This window comes from Clupea harengus, chromosome 8, assembly GCF_900700415.2.
Source record: "Clupea harengus chromosome 8, Ch_v2.0.2, whole genome shotgun sequence".
In the NCBI taxonomy this organism is placed as follows: domain Eukaryota; kingdom Metazoa; phylum Chordata; class Actinopteri; order Clupeiformes; family Clupeidae; genus Clupea; species Clupea harengus.
Window position 1 is genome coordinate 1,148,858 of NC_045159.1, and position 20,329 is coordinate 1,169,186.

At 41.7% G+C, this 20,329-nt stretch overlaps 3 protein-coding genes and 1 non-coding gene across 4 annotated transcripts; 2 read left to right on the plus strand and 2 right to left on the minus strand.

The window, feature by feature from the left end:
* The first annotated feature begins 632 nt into the window (after window positions 1–632).
* On the plus strand, window positions 633–4,197 carry zgc:158432 (uncharacterized protein LOC555281 homolog). The gene is made up of 8 exons (XM_031571411.2): window positions 633–742; window positions 1,139–1,253; window positions 1,373–1,537; window positions 1,813–1,900; window positions 2,151–2,230; window positions 2,581–2,649; window positions 3,251–3,383; window positions 3,960–4,197. The coding sequence occupies exons 1-8, from the start codon at window positions 661–663 to the stop codon at window positions 4,074–4,076; spliced, it is 849 nt and encodes a 282-aa protein (XP_031427271.1). The 5' UTR covers window positions 633–660; the 3' UTR covers window positions 4,077–4,197.
* Window positions 3,541–9,385, minus strand: igbp1 (immunoglobulin (CD79A) binding protein 1). The gene is made up of 6 exons (XM_012819594.3): window positions 9,128–9,385; window positions 8,258–8,566; window positions 7,963–8,158; window positions 7,796–7,872; window positions 7,355–7,473; window positions 3,541–5,712 (listed from the first exon to the last, which is right to left on the minus strand). The coding sequence occupies exons 1-6, from the start codon at window positions 9,337–9,339 to the stop codon at window positions 5,564–5,566; spliced, it is 1,062 nt and encodes a 353-aa protein (XP_012675048.1). The 5' UTR covers window positions 9,340–9,385; the 3' UTR covers window positions 3,541–5,563.
* A 5,497-nt stretch (window positions 9,386–14,882) lies between these two features.
* Window positions 14,883–17,239, minus strand: wnt11f2 (wnt 11, family member 2). The gene is made up of 5 exons (XM_012819544.2): window positions 17,022–17,239; window positions 16,606–16,841; window positions 16,189–16,466; window positions 15,770–16,062; window positions 14,883–15,603 (listed from the first exon to the last, which is right to left on the minus strand). Exons 1-5 carry the CDS (start codon window positions 17,099–17,101, stop codon window positions 15,429–15,431), a joined length of 1,062 nt encoding a protein of 353 aa, XP_012674998.1. The 5' UTR covers window positions 17,102–17,239; the 3' UTR covers window positions 14,883–15,428.
* A 1,566-nt stretch (window positions 17,240–18,805) lies between these two features.
* Window positions 18,806–18,877, plus strand: trnap-agg. The gene has a single exon. It is a non-coding gene; the product is annotated as a tRNA-Pro (tRNA).
* Window positions 18,878–20,329: the final 1,452 nt, after the last annotated feature.

Below are 20,329 nucleotides of genomic sequence, written 5' to 3' on the forward strand. Positions count from 1 at the left end.
CACATGTGCCTAACATGAACAGATCCAAAGAATGGTACAGCCAATCATAAAACCAATTTTAGCCAGGGCCTGCCATGAAAAGTTTGGGAACTACTGAGTTTGATAATAGTATTCTGTTGTTACGTAGCTGGAGATTAAATGCCTGAAGGGGTACGGGACTGTAAAAAGTTTGGGGACCAAATAGTATAAATCATTTCAGTAGTCTGTCAGACTACCATGGTGGTTATACTGATTGTTGATTTTCTTCACATGTTTTCCACCACACCTGCCCTACAGTTGTTTCAAATCAGCTCGTCATCAAAAATGACCAGATTAGCCTCAGGAAACAAGTGTTTGTTGTAGAAACAGTGTTCAGGCAATAAACTTGGGGGTCAAAGAACGCCTGCTTGGGAAATGAGTAACCGGGATAGTGAATATTACCTACATTTTAGAGGTTCCAATTTTACTTGAAAATTGAAAATAATGGGAGGCTTTTTGAGATGTTTACATGGCAAGCATCTACAGTTACTGGCTGTGGTTACAATTTTTATTTTATGTTACACTGTGTGTGTGTGTGTGAATGTGAAGGCTACCTGTGTGTGAGGGTGTGGTGACTTAAAAACACATAAAAACTGGACTCTTGTGTAATCACCATGTCAGAGAGTTGCTGGTGCTGTGACAATGAAGCTCCTTCTCGTGTTGTTTTTCAGTATGCTGTCCATTTTGCTTGTTTATGGACAAGTTAAATCCCCAGCACCTGACCGTAAGTGTTTGTCATTGACACTGAATTATCTGAAAATGTTTGAATACAGGAATATGCAATATAATCTGTACAGACAGTTTAAGTTTCAGTAACCAAAAATTGATCAAGGCAGGGCGTGCCTACACTTCTGTCATATGAACAAGTATTGCATCCTCTTAACAAAAGATGATTGTATAATTAACTCATAATTGCAATAAGTTTCACCAGTTAGTATCATTTCCCAACACAAATTTTGATTTGTATCAGCTGTAGTGTACACCGAATTTTCCTCACAGTTGTATTTATGTATATTATATGTTGCGATGTAGTCAAAAGACAAAGTAGATGTTCCTTTCTATATCTGAATGTGTACCACTTTCTATAGTAACTATAACTGGCCTGCTAAAATTATTTCAGCACGTTGTAGTGGAGTAGTCGACTATAATCTATGCAAACCTACAGCCGATACTACAGCCGATAAGTGTGGTTCGAACAGTACATGTTCTTGTAAGGACCAGCAACCATATTGTAGGTAAGGATCTGTTCTACAGGAAAAACTACCTGTTGTCATGATGCAGTTGTGTTTTATGTCAATTTTTATACATAGCGATCTTAGACATTCCCTTCCTTCCTTCCTCACTCCTTTGGCAGATGCAATTCTTACACTGATGAATGGTTCATCGGTGAGAACTGCGATCAGAAGTGGACCACTGTCACCTTTGCCTTAGTGGCATCGCTGCCTGGATTGGGATTAGCCATTATAGTGGGAGTCATTGTCTACTGTGTCAGAAAACCAGCAAAAGCCAAAAAAGACAGGTACGCGAGGGAAGGGTTAGGAGTCTGAGGGTTGATGTGACTACATTTAATCTAATAAGAGTCATAAAGTTTTAGAGATTCTCTTAATCTCCTTTGGGTATTTAAATATCTGTGTGGTTCTACATAAATGTACTGTAAACATCAAACAGCAGAGGGGTCTGAAAGTCCATCGTGCAACGTCTATGAGACCTCCGAGTGTCTCCTAATGAAGCTTAGGATGCTGTTTTATTGGCCGATGAGTAAGTCTAACGTCAGCTGTGTTGATTCTGTTCAAGGGGTCTGAGAGAAAATATGGTGGCAACCATTCATCATCAACAAGAAGATGACATGTTTAAAAACATGGTCTTTGCCTCTGATATGCAGGTGAGAGTAAAAAAGTTCTTGAAAAACCATCTGAAGTTATTTGTGTTTTTGGTTATGTGGTTAACCATCATACAATGTTGGGTTACCATACACAATCACCTCTTTGGTTGAAAGATTTGTCACACAAAGGTGACTATGAAACCACACTGAAGGCAGTCTTGTCTTGTGGTGAAGTATTGTAAAATAGAGAGGGGATAATATGCACCCATGGGAATCATATTACCTAATAACAACACCCCTCTTCTCATAGGAGCGTCCACACTCCAGGCCTCCACCGGAGAGCATGAGACCCCCCAATGTCAACGTCCCAATGGCAGACCGCAACTACAGGTGAGACAACAATCAGTGAGGTTGTCGTACACAACGCTAGTAAGATGGGAGCCATTTTCACTGGGTTTTATTTTCACCTGCACTTCATATTGACTTGACACAGCAGCAAGGATGCCTCCCCCTTCAGACATGACATCTCCAAGCAGAACTTACAGGCACATAAAAGCTGCTTACCTACTCGACATCTTTCAATCACTTCATCCCTGCACGTTTGTTGTTAATCATGGACTGAAGTCTAATCGTTTGACTTTAATTGACAGATGCCCTTAATCCATAAGGCTTTATCACTATATGTTCGTACATTTTTGGCAACACCTGACTTTTTATCTCTGTTTGTTTGTTCCACACAGTCAACAGAGAAACATCCATCCATCACAAGATAGACGTTTTATGGGGGGACCTCCAACAACATCCAACAGGCATGTATTCTTCAGTCCAATTATGCTAACTTACAATATTTACAGTGCATTCAGAAAGTATTCAGACCCCTTCACCTTTTCACATTTTGTCATGTTGCAGCCTTAAGCTGAAATCAGTTTAACAAAATTTTACCATCATCAACACCCCATAATGACAATGAGATTTTTGTACATTAAAAAGGAAAAACTGAAATATCACATTGACATAATTATTTAGACTGGGTCTGGACACTTATGTCGATATATATCAGCTTTTCGTTTTTTTTAATACATTTGCATTCTAAAATCCCATTTTCGCTTTGTCATTATGGGTTATTGAGTGTAGACTGATTAGGGGGAAAAACAAATGTAAACAATTTTAGTGTAAGACTGCAACATGACAAAATGTGAAAAAAAGTGAAGTGGTCTGAATACTTTTTGAATGCACTGTGCCAGAGTCTACTTACTGGACGTCTAAAGTGGAGCTCTTAAGATTCAGTGTCAGCATGTGCAGGACTCTGTTATCAGTGAGCAGAAAGATTATCCATGTTAGAAAAGGCAAACCCCTGCGTTGGCGTTGCCTCACCTCTTCTGAAGTATGTGTAATCTCACCCCTTTACAGCTATGGCTCTGGGATGGGGCAGGTGCTGAGTAACCCGTACGCAAACACGTCTCCTGGGAGGCCTCTGTATGAGGGCCCAAGTCCTTCGGCAGACTACAACCACAGACCCAAACAGCCCCCTGTGAATGGCATGGTGAGTGTTTGCGAGACAAATAACATTTCAGCACTTTCATGTAGTCCTAGTAGTCCTCTTCTGAGTGTTAAAAGGCAAGGCAAAGACACACGTCAGCATTCATTTCTTCAGTAGGAAAGTGACATTTTAGAAGCCATTAAAAGGTTTGTAGGCATAACCTGGCAAGACGGATCATTTTTATTTCAGATGAAAAAGGCTACAAGATGAAAGTACATTTTGCCTTCTTTAATCACAACCATTTAAATATACAAAGTGGGACACATGAGTAGAACCATGAGTAGAACCAGTGAGTTATTAAAACTGTCTAGAATAAGTTATATTATGCAGTGGATGTCACCAGCACAGTACAATTGACAGCAATGTAACCAGGAAATCTGCAAAATGGCTTAATAGAGCAACACCCAGTGGTAAGTATGGGTTCTGTAAAATCATGACTGAGTTTTGGCATTGTTTGTAACTTGCGGGATACGATGACTGGCATGAACAAAAAAAAACTGCAAGCCCAAGGCAGTGACACGATGGATGGAATTGCCTTCAGCAATGACTGTATGCATCTTTCCTGTGCTCATATCTCAGAAGGTGATGGCATCAGACTTCCCCCGCTCGGCTCCACCAGCTCGGCCCTTTCCCCAGCCAGACTACAACCCCCCCAACCCCCAGTTTCAGAGACCAATGATGGATGGGAGGTATTGAGGACTTGCAGCAGACTTAAGATGACACGAGGGAGTGTGTGAAGTCCCTCAGATCTCCCTATTTGTACATAATTGATTTATTTTTTCAAACTACTTTAAACACCTCTCAAGGCTAATTCTGACAGGAGTCTGGCAAGTGATTGTAAGCCATCATAAATTCTCAGAGGAAAATGTTAGAGAAATGTCTTTCCTTCCGTACAGAATGCTGACAACACGAGTCATCTTGAGATTCTTTACATATCTTTCCTACGTTTTAGCCAATTTCTCATCAACAAGATCATCAATACTGAATAACTGTTCTGTTCTATCCATGGGGTCTTTTGACAAACCAAAGACCAGGGGGGAAAAAAGTAGAATATGAGGCTTCCTTTAATTTTACAGGGTGACAGTCCAGTCACTGAACATGGCACAACACACAATCCCAGCTACAAGCAGATTCAAATAAATATGAATCAAATCTGTACATCTGCCAGCTTCACAGCATAACACCCAAGCTAATGTATAAAACTCCACGAGTCCTTGTGAAGTAAAAACAAATACTGTTTGAGACTTTTTTTTTCCTTATTATAAAACACACGCTTTTAAACCCACTGCCAAGAAGATGATTTGGCATTACTTGTCCACAATCACTGACACTTCAATCTTGCTCAGTCAGTATGGTCTTAAAAGATAAGTAGGCTTAGTCTCTGGGTGTGACACCATGTACGGCATAACCAAAACCCTATTTGCACTTCTTTGGATTGCTGCCAAAACCCAAAACATCAATGGGTTGGAAGGTCTGAAACTATATAGCAACTGCAAAATATACAGTGGAAAGGAACGGTTTTATCCAATACAACTGTACACCAACAACCATCCATTACCAGTGCACAACCTACAAGCAGTCTGCACCACCGATGTTCATGCTTCTGAAGGACTCAAGGGGCCTCCTGAAATTCTTCAAAAACGGTTTTCAATATATCTGCAAAAGTCAAACTGGGGTTCCACCGCTACACACTAAGATTGAAAACCAAACATATATTAAACTAGAGTAAGAAACCCGACATAACAATGACAAATGTGTCTAATAAATCAGTAAGTGTCCAAGTGCTTGCGAGCAATCATCTGAAATAGGTCAAATATAACATGTTGGATAGGAAATCATTTGTCTTGAATATCCCCAACTATGGGTATTGGCTTAATTTTCCATCTGATCTTAACTGAGAAGGCTTGGTGTGGGATCGGTTTCATAACATTACAAACGGGCGTGGTTCCCTCAGGAGTGTGGTCATACATACAGTTCCCCTCTAAATGGCTGTCTTACTGAGCAGAACTCAAGGTGGCAGGAAACATAGTGTGTCTCAAACACACCGGCAGCCCAGGGTTTCCGTTTTTTTTTTCCGAATAAAAACAAATCAGAGAGATATTTGTGTGCTTGGCATGGTAGGTTTATGGGCGCGTGGCGTGACTGACGATGTGTGCGTGGGGCTCGACGCCGCTGAGGAGCGGTCAGCCCATGTTGTGGCGATTGCCGTAGCCTCTCCGATGCGTGTCCTTCCAGTTGTCCCAGTCCCTTGCTTTCTGCAGCGCCTCTTCATCGTCATTCTCTTCCCTTTTCTCTTTCTCCTCTTTCTCTCGCTCCGCTGCATCGTAGTCGGCTGGCAAAAAGGACAAAACAGAGAGGAGAGGAACTTTAGGGCAGTTTTCACATTTACATTAAATCATAAAGCAGAACCTTCTTTCCATAAACTACATATATATATATATATATATATTATACTATATACAGTGGGGAAAATAAGTATTTGAACCCCTGCCGATTTCGCAAGTTTGGCCACTTGCAAAAAAATGTGTGATGTGTGAAATGGTAGGTGTATTTTAACAGTGAAAAATAGAATATTAACAAACAAATCCAGAAAACTGCATTTTATAACATTTATGACTTTATTTGTATTTGATGCAGAAAATAAGTATTTGAACCCCCAAGCAAGCAGCAAGAATTCTGGCTCCCAATGACCAGTTATGTGCCCAAGAAGCACACAGATGAGTCCTCATTAGGCCTAACAAGGTACACCTGATCTCAACTGGTGACGTGTATAAAAGAAACATGTCCAAAGAATCATACTTTACACCTTCAACCTCACCACCATGGGCAAGACCAATGAGTTGACCAAGGACGTCAGAGATAAGATTGTAGACCTGCACAAGGCTGGAATGGGTTACAAAACCATCGGCAAGCAGCTTGGTGAGAAGCAGACAACTATTGGTGCGATTATTCGTTAATGGAAGCAACACCAAACAACTGTCAATCGCTCTAGGTCTGGGGCGCCATGCAAGATATCCCCTCGTGCGGTATCGGTGATCATCCGAAAGGTACAGAATAACTCCAGAACTACACAGGGGGAGCTTGTGAATGATCTCAAGGCAGTTGGGACCACAGTCACCAAGAAAACCATTGGCAACACACTACGCCGTAATGGTTTGAAGTACTGCAGCACTCGCAAGGTCCCCCTGCTCAAGGAAGCACATGCACAGGGCCGTCTGAAGTTTGCCAATGAACACTTAAATGATTCTAAGGAGGATTGGGAGACAGGATGTGGTCAGATGAGACCAAAATCAAGCTCTTTGGCATCAACTCGACTTGCCGCGTTTGGAGGGGGAAGAATGCTGAATATGACACCATCCCCACCGTCAAGCATGGAGGTGGAAACATTATGCTTTGGGGCTGTTTCTCTGCCAAGGGTACAGGACGACTCCACTGCATCGAGGGGACTATGGATGGGGCCATGTAACGTGGAATATTGGGCTTGAACCTCATTCCCTCATTCCCTCCCATTGAAAACGCAATCTTAAGGATTTGGAGAGGATCTGCAAAGAGGAGTGGACCAAAATCCCTCTTGAGATGTGTGTAAACCTGATGACCAACTACAAGAAAAGTCTGACGTCTGTGCTTGCCAACAAGGGTTATTCCACCAAGTACTAAGTCATGTTTTGCTAGGGGTTCAAATACTTATTTTCTGCATCAAATGCAAATTAAGTCATAAATGTTATAAAATGCAGTTTTCTGGATTTTTTGTTGATATTCTGTTTCTCACTGTTAAAATACACCTACTATTGCAATTATAGATGACACATTTCTTTGCAAGTGGTCAAACTTGCGAAATCGGCAGGGGTTCAAATGCTTATTTTCCCCACTGTATGTAGTATACACTCCAATGCGCATACATTCCCTTGGGAATCAAAGCCACTGCTTCATGCAGCTGTGTTTCAGATTGATGGGTGAGAGTGACCAATGCCTACCGGAGCTGCCGGGGCCACGTGGGATGCCCTGGTCTGGCTGGCAGCCTTTCCTCCTGTGCTGGTCATACCATTCATCCACCGTCATGGTCGCCAAGCTGGGGTAACCAGCCCCAAACACCCTATGAATAAGATTTAAAGTCTACATTAACTTCAAACACTTACTTTACCGTGTTAGTTACAGGACACCTTATGCTAAAAAGAACTAATCAGATATTTCTGTGACATTGCATAGAAAACTCATCCACACATTTTGATAGCCAACAGTAGGTCAACAATAATGAGTATAAAGTTTTGATTAATTGGAACTCGACACATTAAACAAAAAAACAAACACTGTTAAACACTGTAAAAATAATTATAATTAAAGAAAAACCCTGTACAAAGTAAGATATCACACCAGGGGGCATGAGTGTTATAGGGCGAGGTCATTTGTGGACATACTTTGCCTGCACAGCATCTTTTGTAAGGATGAATGGCTTCATGGGAGGCCTTTTTGGCTGAGATGGTTGTGCTGAACTCTGAAATGATTCAGAAAACAAAAGGTGATCACCAAATCACATGTTTCATGTAAAACTGTTAGGTGGAGAGTAAAGTACATCTAGACACACCTGTCTGAGAACGTCCATTCTCTTGAGAATCTCCATTTCTTGATCAATACTCTCGATTTCCTCCAGAGAGATTACAATCCATTTACGAATATTAAGGAGGTAGAAATCCCTCACAATCTCATCATCTGCCTGTCCACTCTCTACTGAAGCTTTGATCTCTGACAGTTTTGCCTCTGAGTCTTTTTTCTGTTTATACCTAGATATGTAGAGAACAAGAAAGTAAAAACATTATGTGTGAGCTGCTTTAACACATAACCTCAAACAGCTCGAAATATTTTACAGATATCACACTCACCTCTCGATTTTAGCCTGTCTTTGTGTAGCCATTGTGAAGAGGTCTGCTTGTTGGAGGGGGGCTGCAGGCAGTCTTCCATCTTCTTCAGGTGTTCCATCTGCAGCCTCGCTGGATTCAGGCATCTTAAAACTGCTAATGTTGTATTCCTTGCACCTCTTCAAGAAATCCAGAAAATAGACACGGGCCATTTGAACTTGTTCCAAACGCTTGGCCAGATTAACCTGTTTCATGGTCAAAGCGCCGAGTAGAGCAGGAAGCATCAGATACTTCAAGTCTGTGGTGGCAATCTCCTCCAGTTCCTCATTCCGACTGGAAGGCAAACATGGGGTTTGTTCAGTTAGGTACCTAATGACTAAATTCTCAATTGTATTTATGACGCTGGCTTGCGTGTTTCAAATAAGCAGGGACAAAAGGCACGGCGAGATGGACATGTTACATAGCAATAAATATGTATACTAGATAGCTATGTTAGTCTACAATTTGCTAACTAAGATAGGTTGCTAACGTCTGATTCCATTGGAATGACAGACTTCATCACTGAACACCACAACTTCAAGAAGAAGAATTTCAGTTTATATGAATAACATGTTATTTGCGTTACCACTTAGCAACTGACTGGCTAATGTTGATTGACTATGGTCACTAGCTATTGAGCTAAAGTTAGCTATACTCTTACCCAAGTTTTAGTTACTATCAAACTCCTTATATTGTGAAGTCTGAGCTTTAGGAGACAAAATATGTTTTGTGTTATTGTGTCAGCTACACAATTCAACGATAATCCTAACGTTATGTAAGACTGGTAAGTGGAATTTAATTGATGAGCAAACGTCAACATTAGCTAGCTGGCCTTAGCCGTCTTGGCAGGCTCACCTGAATAAATCGAGCTGGGCGACCATCCGCGTTGCCTCTTCCAGTTGCATAATTCCGCGCTTAACTTTAACTTGAATTGGATTAGACTGTGTAGGTTCGTTTGTGGTATCTACTTCCTCATAGAATTTCCATCCACGATCTAGTAAATCGGTAAGTTTAGGAGTCTCTGACTCTGAGTTTTGTGTGTGGTTGACATCTTCTGCTGACGCCATTTTCTCGAAAGTGAAAAACAACAAATACGCATACAGTTCGGTTTCCGTACTTTCCAGTATCAACACTTTAAGTCATCGCCTATAGGTGTCAGTGTCGCACAACTAGATGGGTACCCTCTTCCAGAAAGAGTTTTTTGTAAACGGGTCATTTTTAATTAGAACTGGTTCGCAAAAAGTCATCATGTAAACATCCTACCGCGTGCAAAGGGTAGTGGAAGGCAAAAGGCTCATAGTATGGTAGTTAAAAATGATAGTTTTACTCAACCTCTCTGAGAGGGTGTGCAGTAGAAACTGAAACCCAACTCTTCAGAGAGCACTTCCCGTCCTAACTGGCACTTCGACTAGTGCGTAACTTGCAATTACAGCAGTTACACTTCTGCACTCTTTCTTTCTTTTTATTTCATTTTGTTATATTTCTAATGTAAAGTAGTATTTATTTATTGTTACACCAGGTTCTATTGCTCGTAGCTTGAATATTCTCTCCCTTGTACGTCGCTTTGGACAAAAGCGTCTGCTAAATGACTAAATGTAAATGTAAATGTAAATGAAACAGAGACTCAAAATGTTGGTCATGATGTGTACAGCAAAACAGCAAACAATAAATAAATAAATAAGCCATGCCTAAATTCCGTTTTTGCTGCTGTGTTTGGCCCATTGGGAGTGAATTGTGAAGCAGACATCCTAAGTATAGGCTATAGTATTTTATTTAACATTTAACATGAATTGATATTGTAGTGGTATTTATGTCGCATTCATTAGGTGTTATGTTGATGTGTTGTGTTGTGTTGCTGTAGCAGTCAAATGGGTATTCCAAGAAGGTTTAGCAAAGTCTGAGTTTAGCGACTAACCTCGATAAATTAACTCGGAGTAAGTGGTAAACCTACTAATAGAAGAGCCCTATGGCTTTGGTTTGCTAGAAGTTTCGCTTTACCACTTACTCAGCCACTCAGGTTATGTATCCCTTGTGTATCCCTTTTGTGTCCAGCAGAAGTGTGTGGGATTGTTTATCATTTTGTCTGTGTGATGCTGCTTAATGCCTGTGTTGAGTTCGTTTTACATTATCTGTCCACCATCCATGTCATTGTGACTGTAAAGTATGCCCTGCCATGTGTTTTCCATGCTTTTGGCTTTCAAAATAAAAGGCTTCTGGACAAATAAAAAGCTACGCTGCTGAAATCCCAAAGATCCCAAAGATGCTACACTGGTGTCAGAAGTTCTGGCAGGAGAATTGAGGAGCTACAGAGAGAGGGGGCACAGCCAAAGGCCTATATTCCAAGAGCCTCGATGACTCTGTCCCTACCGGCAGTCAACAGAGCACCAGGTCGCGAGTGCCACCTCTCTTCCGGGAGCCGCGACTTCAGCGGTGTGCCTCGCCCACCAGGAGCCGCCAGTGGATCCAGACATCGACTTCTTCAACACCCGAGACGTACCTCATTCAGGTACAGCTGGCAGCCCAATTCAGCACGTGGTCGGAGGAGAAGATGAGGGTCCAGGTTGCCCTCGCCCTGAAAGGCAAGGCCCTGTAGATTCTTGCTGATCTCCAGCCGGTGGAGCATGTTCTGCACTCCCCTAGCATGAGTACGAGATCCACCACGTTCTGCATTACCAAGGTCACTGGTGAGTGCGCCAAGATGCAAGGGAGAAGATCACTGCAGGTAACCGTTGCTGGCAACATCGTTGACTATCCGTTCTGGTTGGCTAAAATACAGGACCCCTGTATCATCACACTGGACCTGTTGGCCAGGTAGGAGGCCACAGTGGAAGTGCCTAGAGCCATGTGTGCTGAAGCTGTGGCACTCCACGCTGTCCACCTTGTCATAATCACCAGCAGAGGGTCCTCCGCATCGCTGCTGCCAGCCAGAGGGACCCATACCCAGCCGGAGGGGCCGCCACAGTGCTTTCGCCAGCCAGAGGAACCGCCACATTACCGCCGCCACCAGCTGGTGGATCCTCTCTCCGACCCCTGAGATCAGGACCCTCTATTTCCAGTGTCTTCCCAACACCTCAGGCACTTTTCCATTTTTGGAGAAGCTGTTTTCCTGCCCTCCACTGTTCCACCGTTGACCAAGGCTTGTGGTGGTGCTGGGGGCGACCGTATCCTGATCGTCTTCCCGATGCATCAGGGACCTTGTTGTGTGTTTCTGGGGGCAGCTAACCACTGATGTGCCGTTTACACAGAGTCTAGTTTGCCTGAATGCGGAGAGAAATGTCTTAGAGTGGCGGGGGGGGGGGGGACTAACAGAACCTCCAGGCAAGAAACAGCCTCCCAGCATGTATCGGGTGTTGTGTTGTTGTGTTGTTGTGTTGTTTGTGCTGTAGCAGTTAGGTTGGGTATGTCTCATGTCTTCCCTTTGATGGATGTTTTTTCCCTGCTTGTGGCTTTCAAAATGAAAGGCTTCCTGCCAAATCACTACAATATGTTACATACATCAATGTCATGGCTGTCCTCTTCTTTGGGAAAAAGAGAATTTTTCTTGGCAAATATTTCATCGCACCACTAAGGCTGAATGCTCATGACACCTTTTTTTGTTGCGTATAGAATTTATTTATCTTTTTCAATGTTGTGTTATGGAATGTTCAGTTTTTTGAGGAGCAGTAGAGTGACTCTAAACTGTTAGTTTTTCATTTTACCTCAGAGCAAATACCCTACTGTTCAACTTAGAAGTAATGCAATTCCTGTAAGGTGATACAATTTTGAATCATTTGACATTTAAATGATATTGTACAGGGATGTACTCACTTCTTTTGCATACTTTATCTAAATGAGCATTCACATAATGTGTGTTGGGTTATGGTTCCATTTTGAGTTTGATGAATGTGTTGGATATACAAGAGAGTTGTTTTAAACTGTGCAAAGGTTATAAAATAATTCATCATGTTGAGAGTATAGTGACTTTGACTTTGTGCCCTTCATGAGACGTAATGCACGTTAGAGAGAACTGATTCCATAATCATGACCACAAGAAAGATTAAAAGCATTCCTGCTTTGAGTAGGCCACACGAACAGTACAAGAAAATGTTTTGTTTCTTTTCATATTTGTAAAGTGAGCAAGGCGTGTGGCTCTTTTAGCCATACACATGACTAAAAGCAAATCCTCAATCACCCAAAACAACAGGCACAGGGCTATGTTAGATTCCTAAGATGCCTGAGGGAGAGCGGGCCACCACAACCCTTGTCACTTCTAAGACAGATGGCTGGTGCTAAGAGAAGAGTGACCTTGGGAAGAATCCCCTGTTGTGTCCTGCTTTGAAAGGTGATTTCAAGTGGTTTGTTCTCACTTAAGTACTCGTGCTTGAATTACTGATCCTCTTGATTACACCCACTTTGGGCGGCCACTCTCTTCCAGTGCCTTTTTGTAGAGTTTGTCCTGTTCCTCACAATTACCTTCAAATAAGTTCAGACAAAAAAAGCTTGCTAGAGGAATTTGGAAACTCTATCTAAGAATTTCTCCACCTGTCCTTTTCATTGTTTACCCCCCAGGTTGTGAAGACCTCAGGAATGAGAGGAGGGCTTAGTCCTTGCTGTAAATGTCTATGCCTGCATCTGAACTTAAGTGCTACACTGACCTTACCTGCCATCAATCATTACAGACACTCACCACAGCCACAATGCCTGTCTGTCTGTTAGTAAATCATCACCAAATATTCCTATCTCATTCAAACTTTGTCTGTGACTTGCATATTGCTTGATCCCCCAGTGTTCTGTAACAGTGTCTATGCTGAACATACTCTATAAGTAATTTAACTCTTATGTTAGGTCTTATCAACATTTTACCTAATCAACTCCTGCTGCTTGGCCTGTTTAATGAATGGGTACATGAAATACAGGTTTATTCTATGTCTGTTTAAAAACAGAAGCCCTGTAAACACAAGCCTGACCCTGGGATGAAGAGGGCACAGCATTCCTATCATATTTGCGTCAGCTGCAGAGTCAACAGCACACCGCTTTACCAGACTCTGTGTTCAGGCACAGAGCCACCGGGCCAGGCTGCACACTCAGCATGGTGCTCTGTTCAGTGTACTACTTGTACTACTAAAACATGTACCTCACTGATGTCCATCACCTTGTACAAATAAATGTTTAATGCAGTGATTCCCAGACAGGGTGCAGAGTTATAGCAAGGGGAAGTTGGGATTGAAGTCGATAAAAATGACCAAGAACCCTAAACAACCGGTTAAAACTACTGGTTAAATTAACTATGGCAGTGCTTTTACAGCATAGGTGCCTGCAACTAACCTATTTGATGATAAGCTTATGGCCTAGGCCTACTTTGTACTTACACACATTGTACTATAATAAGGTACTGTATAATAATGTACTTGGTAATGGTCAGTTGCTACCGCCTGCCTATATGTTAGAAAGGATAGCTAGCCTAATTTTTAATACCACGGACATGCACCTAACATGAACCTATCCAAAGAATGGAAAGATACGTATTAAATGTATAAAAAAACGTATTTGATCCAATCATTTTTTTTTAAACAAGAGCTCTAATAACATTTAGAACTGTAAAAAAACATTTTAACTGATTAAGTATGTAGATTCAACTTATTGATTGATTGAAATTGAAAATGTTTAACTGTAAGGCGAAAGTGTTTACGAAAAGCTATGCAACAGCTAATGGATATTGTTGTTTCAAATTAAAAACAGGTAATACAAAACTGGTAAAACAGGCTATATGAGCATCTACAATCTTATCACTGTGGTTTGGGGGGTTGGGCAATTATTTTCTCATTGTCAAAGAGGGGCCTGCAATGAAAAGTTTGAGAACCACTGGCTTAATGTCATGGAAGCAGCAAACCCTATACACTGAATTAAATATAGGACATCAGTTCAGTCTCTCTATTTACAAAATAGTAATGGCCTGGTTATGTTTACATTACTATAATAGTTATAATGTAGCATACCCAAAGGGATGCAGGGAACACATCCATTCTGGGCATAAATTATTAAACTAACAGTTTATGCACCTATTGATGCAAGACATCTGCAAACTCACCCAAAGTCCAATTGTGAAAATGTAACACCTCTTGTATCTACCACTTACTCAGGTTGATAAAGCACTCACTGCTAAATATCTATATTTAATAACCTAAAAGTTCACACCATGTTAAATCAGTATTCACATTTATTATTTAAAAATTACGACAGTGTGCATTTTTTTCCCTTCTACATTTCACTGACACTGACAAAAAAGTTACAGGCTTTTCACATCATCCACAAAAGTATATATTTTCCTGTAACAACAGTTAACAAAACTTACTTAGATCAATCAGATCCTAAAGTAACATGTGAATGCACTGCTTTAGAATTGTGCATAAAACCTATGTTTACAGTTTTAAAACCTTCACCTTAAATGACCTCTGTGTTTGTAAGTGCATTTGGTTTTCAGTCATATAGTGTGTCAAGGACACCCTACTGTCTGACCATCAGTGAAGAAACTCAGAGGTCAACATTAGTGTCGAGTTATGATTGTTCATACTGATAAATCCTTACAAGAAATACAAGAAAGGCAATAAATACAAGCATACAACATCTCAAACATTCACAGTCTATAGAGAGCATTTTGATTTAGGTTAAACAGTAAGCAAGTTAACCATGAATCGTTTTCTCTCCTTGCACCATTCCATTCATATTCGCCGCAAAGTGGCTTCTGGCATCTCCTCGTTACTCTACTCAGCAGAGGAGTTAATGAGTAAGGATCAGTCTGTTCAGAGCGGTCACTCAGGCCTTGTCCATCTGTGCCACTTCTGAAAAGTCTTTTATTTGTTATTCATCCCAATTGTCCCCCCCCCCCCCCTCTCCAAACAGTCTTGTCCATTCAACGGGGACCTGTGGGACCTCCATCCATCACCCAAATGTAAACAGAATTTGGGTCTTCTGAGCATAGCGCTGTTGCCTATAAACCATCACTATGGTTTCTGCCAGGAGTCGCTATGGTCACAAGCAGCCACAAAAGCATGCCTTTCCCTTGAAGAAAAGAGCCCCCAATGCGGGTACACCCAGTGCTTTGTAGTCCAGGTCCAGTTGGTAACCTCTTCCTTTGTCCATCTGTCGCTTCTCGTTTTTCTTCACCCGACTCCCGTGTTCACTTGCAGACATACCTTTCCACTGTGCGCTCACAGTGTTTGCAGGAGACATAGCAGCACCAGTGGTACTTGCAGTGGCAGCGCTCTACCACTCGCTCGGTGTATGCATTGTAGCCTCTACCACAGCACATCAGGCCACAACTGTCACTGCCACTCGAGGTCTTATTACACTCCCTGAAGAAACATTAAACAGTGTATTAGTAAATGGGGTTCCCTAAAGATACCACTTGGTTGAGATAGTAAATGACTTAGGCTTATTGATTGGGTCGGTGGGTGGTTTAGCCAGTTGGAGAGGTCAACAGTTCAGCTTTCAAATAAAGATACTGAAGGGTTTGATTACCTGTCTTGTGTGCCATAGGATCCATGTTTTGCATTGTCCAAACAATAGTCAGGTGAGCTGACAAGGTAGACAAGTTCACCCTCTCGGACTGGTCGCACATGCAACTCTTTGGGAACTAGTTGCTTGCGTGTGCCAACAAGGCGATGGATGACTTTTGTAGCTGAAAGGTACTTGGTCTTTAGATCTTCTCCAATGCGTCCGATGTCATGCAACCCCTTCCAGCAGGTTTTAACAGAGCATGACCCAGACACGCCATGACACTTGCACTTTGTTTCCACAGCATCTACCAATACCTGCAAACAGTCAAATCGATCTATTTATAGCAAATCTGTATAATTAGATCAGTCGATTCATCAACATAACAAAACGCATAGAGAAATCAAGCCGTGTAATAACGTAAACAGTAAAGTGATATGTACCTGTCTGCCCACCACGTTGTTGTGTAGATGCATCAGTCGGAATGCTTGCGGACCTGACCTACGACTTTTCATAGGCGCGTCGGAGAACGCGGAGCCCATCTGCAGCCCATAACCAATGTTGTCTCCGCAGCCTCCCCATCGGAAGTCGGGAGGCGCTTGCTCCGCTGGGGCAGGAGCACACGTGCAACTCGGGAGCTCTCCTGAAGCGCAAGCCTTTGCAATGGAGTGACTCACTACAGCGGCGGCAAGGGCAAACACAAACGCCGACTCTCTGGTACCTGTAAAAACCCATTGTGATTGTAAGTGCACATATTCCTTCTGGGAAAGGTATGTCTAATTTCTGCCAAAGATAAATGGGTGGATTCAATTTACTACCTACAGGTGTTTTTTTCCCCGCAAATATTTAAAGGTTCCTACCTTTTGCCAAGTCTGGCTTGAAATGAGGTGCACTCTCAATTGACGAGCAGTTCCACCGCATGTCTTTGAGGGTTGTCTGGCAGGCGTTCTTAGTCAGTTTGGCAGCGTGCACGATGCTGTGCATGAGCTCCAGGTTCCGTCGGCAGAGCTGCAGCTGGTCCGGGGCTAACCCGTCAAGGAGCTTACAATGATGCGTCTGATTCCAACCCACTGAACTACCATTCACCGTGAGACCTCTGAAAAATAACACCACAACAACAACGGAAATTGTTTGCTGACCATCTTTACATTTCTTTAAAGGGATCATGATACATGGTTACCGTTAGTCCGGTAAAACTGTCATAAACAGAAACACATTAGCTGCATAACACAGTTTTGGGTGTATTCAAAAGCCAGTATGAAAATGTGACACTTACAGCCAGTAGATACCCGCACTAGAATGCACTTCCAGAATGACCACCAGTATGAATAGAGAGAAGTTCCTGTTATAGTGCATCTTGTCCCCGCTCAAAAACTCGATTGTTGCAATCAAATGTCCTGGCAGATTCAGCAGTGAGCCAGGCTATCGGAATAAAAGTGTTGACCGAAATAGTGGCTGTTTTGTCATTGATGTTAGTGTCAAAAACAGGAGCTCCCAAAGCGGACAACACAGTGCTTTGTTTAAACAGCGTGTCTTTTTTATCTTTCCAGCCTCCGTGAAACCACGCCCAACTAATTTGGCGAATAAACTTCAGGTAGGCCCTTTCTGACCTGTATGACCAGGCTAGCGTAGGATACAACTACACACCTATATCTATGATAAATAGCCTAACATTTTGTAGACTACATATTCTTTATTGCATGTGTGTTGGTTATTCTTCCATAATATCAGTATGCCTGGTTACAACTTTACAAACTAAATCGACCAACATTGTAGCCTAACCATTTTTTTTGGTTAATGATTTCACACGAAGAGTCAATCACTTTTGTCAGCCTTAAAAGAAAACTGTAGCCTTGTTTGTCAGCCTTTGTATCCATTCTATCCATAGATCAATACAGGAGTGCTTTCTGTAGACAGGGGCTTCTAGGCTATGTAGACCAGGCTACATTTTGAACTTAAATCTACTTTTCTGTTATTTTAAAGCAAAGAATTTGGCTTGAATTACTTGGAAGGGTTTGTTTAACTTGTTTCGCATTTCGTATAATCTGTCTTGATTAGTTTGCATATTTCAAAAGTTCTTGTAATCGCTTCAGACACTGAGACATTCCGTGTTAGACGAGCTGGTCGGTAAATTGCTCTCTGTGTGAAGCAATTAGCAGGCCTTGGGCATTAGTGTTTTGAAGATTTCTTTTGAGACGGGATCTACCCCATCGAAATTTACATCACAAGGGATTTAGTTAGTTCTCTAGTTATAGCCTAATCCTGCCATCGTCATTCTTTTCATATGGACACGGCGTATCCCCAAGTGACGCATCTTCACAGGCGCAAGCAGTAGGATAGGAGGCTATACTCCACCGCTGCCACCACTATGGAAATAGATTCATCATAGCTCACATTCCTGTAAGAAAAGTGCATTATACTTCTGCCTTAGGCCACGAGCTGATACAAAGGTATAGCCTAGGCCTATAGAGAACAAGGTTATAGGCTATAGAGCGTACGCCCAATAGCCGAGCCTAGGACTGCGCTATGATATTGTTTTACGTATAATTTAATAGCCATGTAGACCCTGATCTATTTTGAGATTTTAAAGATTAGGCCACCATTTGTTTAAAATAGAGTGGGCCTTTGACATTTGCAAAGACCTCAATGAAAAGCTACTGCCAAAAACATATTTCCAGAAAAGCTCCAGCAACTAGACCTCTAGATCCAGTTGGGCAAATTTCCAGCATTTAGTTTTATCTTATAATATAGTACACATTTTGAAGCTTAAAATGGAAATGCATAGGGCATATTATACTCTAACAATATGCCTACGGAGAAATCTGGTGCTTAGAATGCACCGGAACATGTCCCAAGCCAAGTCTTTCTGTCAAGCCTTAAAAATGAGCTTACATGGCTTATTTAGGTGGCATGTCCAAGAAACACATTTGTTTTTATAAAGGAAATCAAAAACGTAATGCACTCTAGATGTTTCATATAATGAAAAGTGTATAGAACATTAGCAGCTAACACATTCAATTTAGACTGTATCCTAATGCTGTTATTTTCTGTGCAGTGCATGGCTCGTTGGTCTAGGGGTATGATTCTCGCTTAGGGTGCGAGAGGTCCCGGGTTCAAATCCCGGACGAGCCCTACTTTTTAGATAATTTAAATGTACTGTTATAGTAAGTTAAATAAGTATGTATGAAAACAGTTTATATGTCACTCTGAAATAGGTCTTCACGACGACATATTAGAGACATGCAGTATGCAATGTGTGAGGTTTAAATAAGATGTCTAGTTGGTTATCTCTCGAATATCCCGTCTTTTACGTGTGAATATCCCAGCGGTTTAACTAAAATCCCCAAACAAAACAATGAGGTCGGCTAAGCTAATGATTGATTTGCGCACCGTTTTGGTGTTGTCTATGGCCACAAAAAAATTCCTTTAACAACTTGTTAGATTCAAATGGATTTACCCTGTTAATCCTTTCATCGCCCATCTCCTTTACATGCGAAACACAATCGAATCCGCGAATTAATCAAAGTCATGGTAATATTCAGGCATTGCCTATGAGTCTTGGAAGTTATCACGGTTTCACTCTATACTACAAGATGATCAAATATGGAATCTTTATGTGCGATTGACAGCGGGAGGGGGAGGGCAAGAAGGCTAGTTAGAGGATCTTAAATTCATTATCTATATGTGGTCTGACAGTAGGATTAACTGTTGAAAGGTTTCCAGGGGATATATCATAGAGAGGGGATTACTACACTTAATCACACTCATTCACACATATGAGAGAGAGAGAGAATGCATGTTTACTTAACTTCTGCTGCACCCCTTTTATGTCTGTGGTGAATACTCTGCTCAAGGAGAGTGGGGTTATCTCTAGAGATTCCTCTTTTACTCTCAATAGCAGCTTCCCAGGTGGCATAGAAACCTCTGAATAGAGAAGTCCTTTGAGATGGCATTTGTCATCTGTTCATTCTGAACTATTCTGGTATTTGAACACAGTGAAGAACACAACCGTTTTGGATGGTGTTGTAGTAGACCGTACCAACTTTTCCTCATATTTTTTCATGGTGACTGTACAGATTTAATATGAAATGGCTTGGTACAAGGGTTTGTTGATTGTGCTTGGTTTTACTGTATTTGGTTTAAGAAGTGCATATTTGTGTGTGTGTGTGTGTGTGTGTGTCTAAGCAAGATTGAAGGGTAACTTTATTGTCTCTCATGGAAGCAAATTGCCTTTGATAGAAGACAGAGCTGCATCACACACAAGCTAGCGAGCATTCATTTGAACTAAATCCATAGTGAATCCTCCCTAGTTTTTTAAAAACAGCAAGACATTTGTGAAAGATATTGTAAATGGCACTCAATGATACGTGGAACACCCGGCCTTGGTTTTTTTTCTTGTGAATTGGACTTGTCTGAGAGACCAAATTCCTGCTTTGTTTTCACCAACAGTTTACATGCAACAGAAACCAATTTCAAAGGAAGTGAATTCTACCCCCTCCTATAGCTCAAGCATTCAACTTTTTGCCTTCCTTTTTATTGCAAAATCTCTGTGGCCTGAGGAAACTCCTGGGCTTCATTGTTGTG

What these genes read in the sequence shown, in the direction of transcription:
- wnt11f2 (XM_012819544.2), bottom strand. Translation starts at nt 17,101, where the DNA reads ATGCACTATAACAGGAACTTCTCTCTATTCATACTGGTGGTCATTCTG. An exon ending in AGTGCGGGTATCTACTGGCT is followed by an intron (nt 16,842 to 17,021) that starts GTAAGTGTCACA and finishes GTTATTTTTCAG; the next exon opens with AGGTCTCACGGTGAATGGTA. An exon ending in TCCTATGGCACACAAGACAG is followed by an intron (nt 15,604 to 15,769) that starts GTAATCAAACCC and finishes ATGTTTCTTCAG; the next exon opens with GGAGTGTAATAAGACCTCGA.
- zgc:158432 (XM_031571411.2), top strand. Translation starts at nt 661, where the DNA reads ATGAAGCTCCTTCTCGTGTTGTTTTTCAGTATGCTGTCCATTTTGCTT. An exon ending in GCAAAAGCCAAAAAAGACAG is followed by an intron (nt 1,538 to 1,812) that starts GTACGCGAGGGA and finishes ATTCTGTTCAAG; the next exon opens with GGGTCTGAGAGAAAATATGG. An exon ending in TCTTTGCCTCTGATATGCAG is followed by an intron (nt 1,901 to 2,150) that starts GTGAGAGTAAAA and finishes CTCTTCTCATAG; the next exon opens with GAGCGTCCACACTCCAGGCC.
- igbp1 (XM_012819594.3), bottom strand. Translation starts at nt 9,339, where the DNA reads ATGGCGTCAGCAGAAGATGTCAACCACACACAAAACTCAGAGTCAGAG. An exon ending in GAATGGACGTTCTCAGACAG is followed by an intron (nt 7,873 to 7,962) that starts GTGTGTCTAGAT and finishes GAATCATTTCAG; the next exon opens with AGTTCAGCACAACCATCTCA. An exon ending in ACGTGGCCCCGGCAGCTCCG is followed by an intron (nt 5,713 to 7,354) that starts GTAGGCATTGGT and finishes CCTTTTTGCCAG; the next exon opens with CCGACTACGATGCAGCGGAG.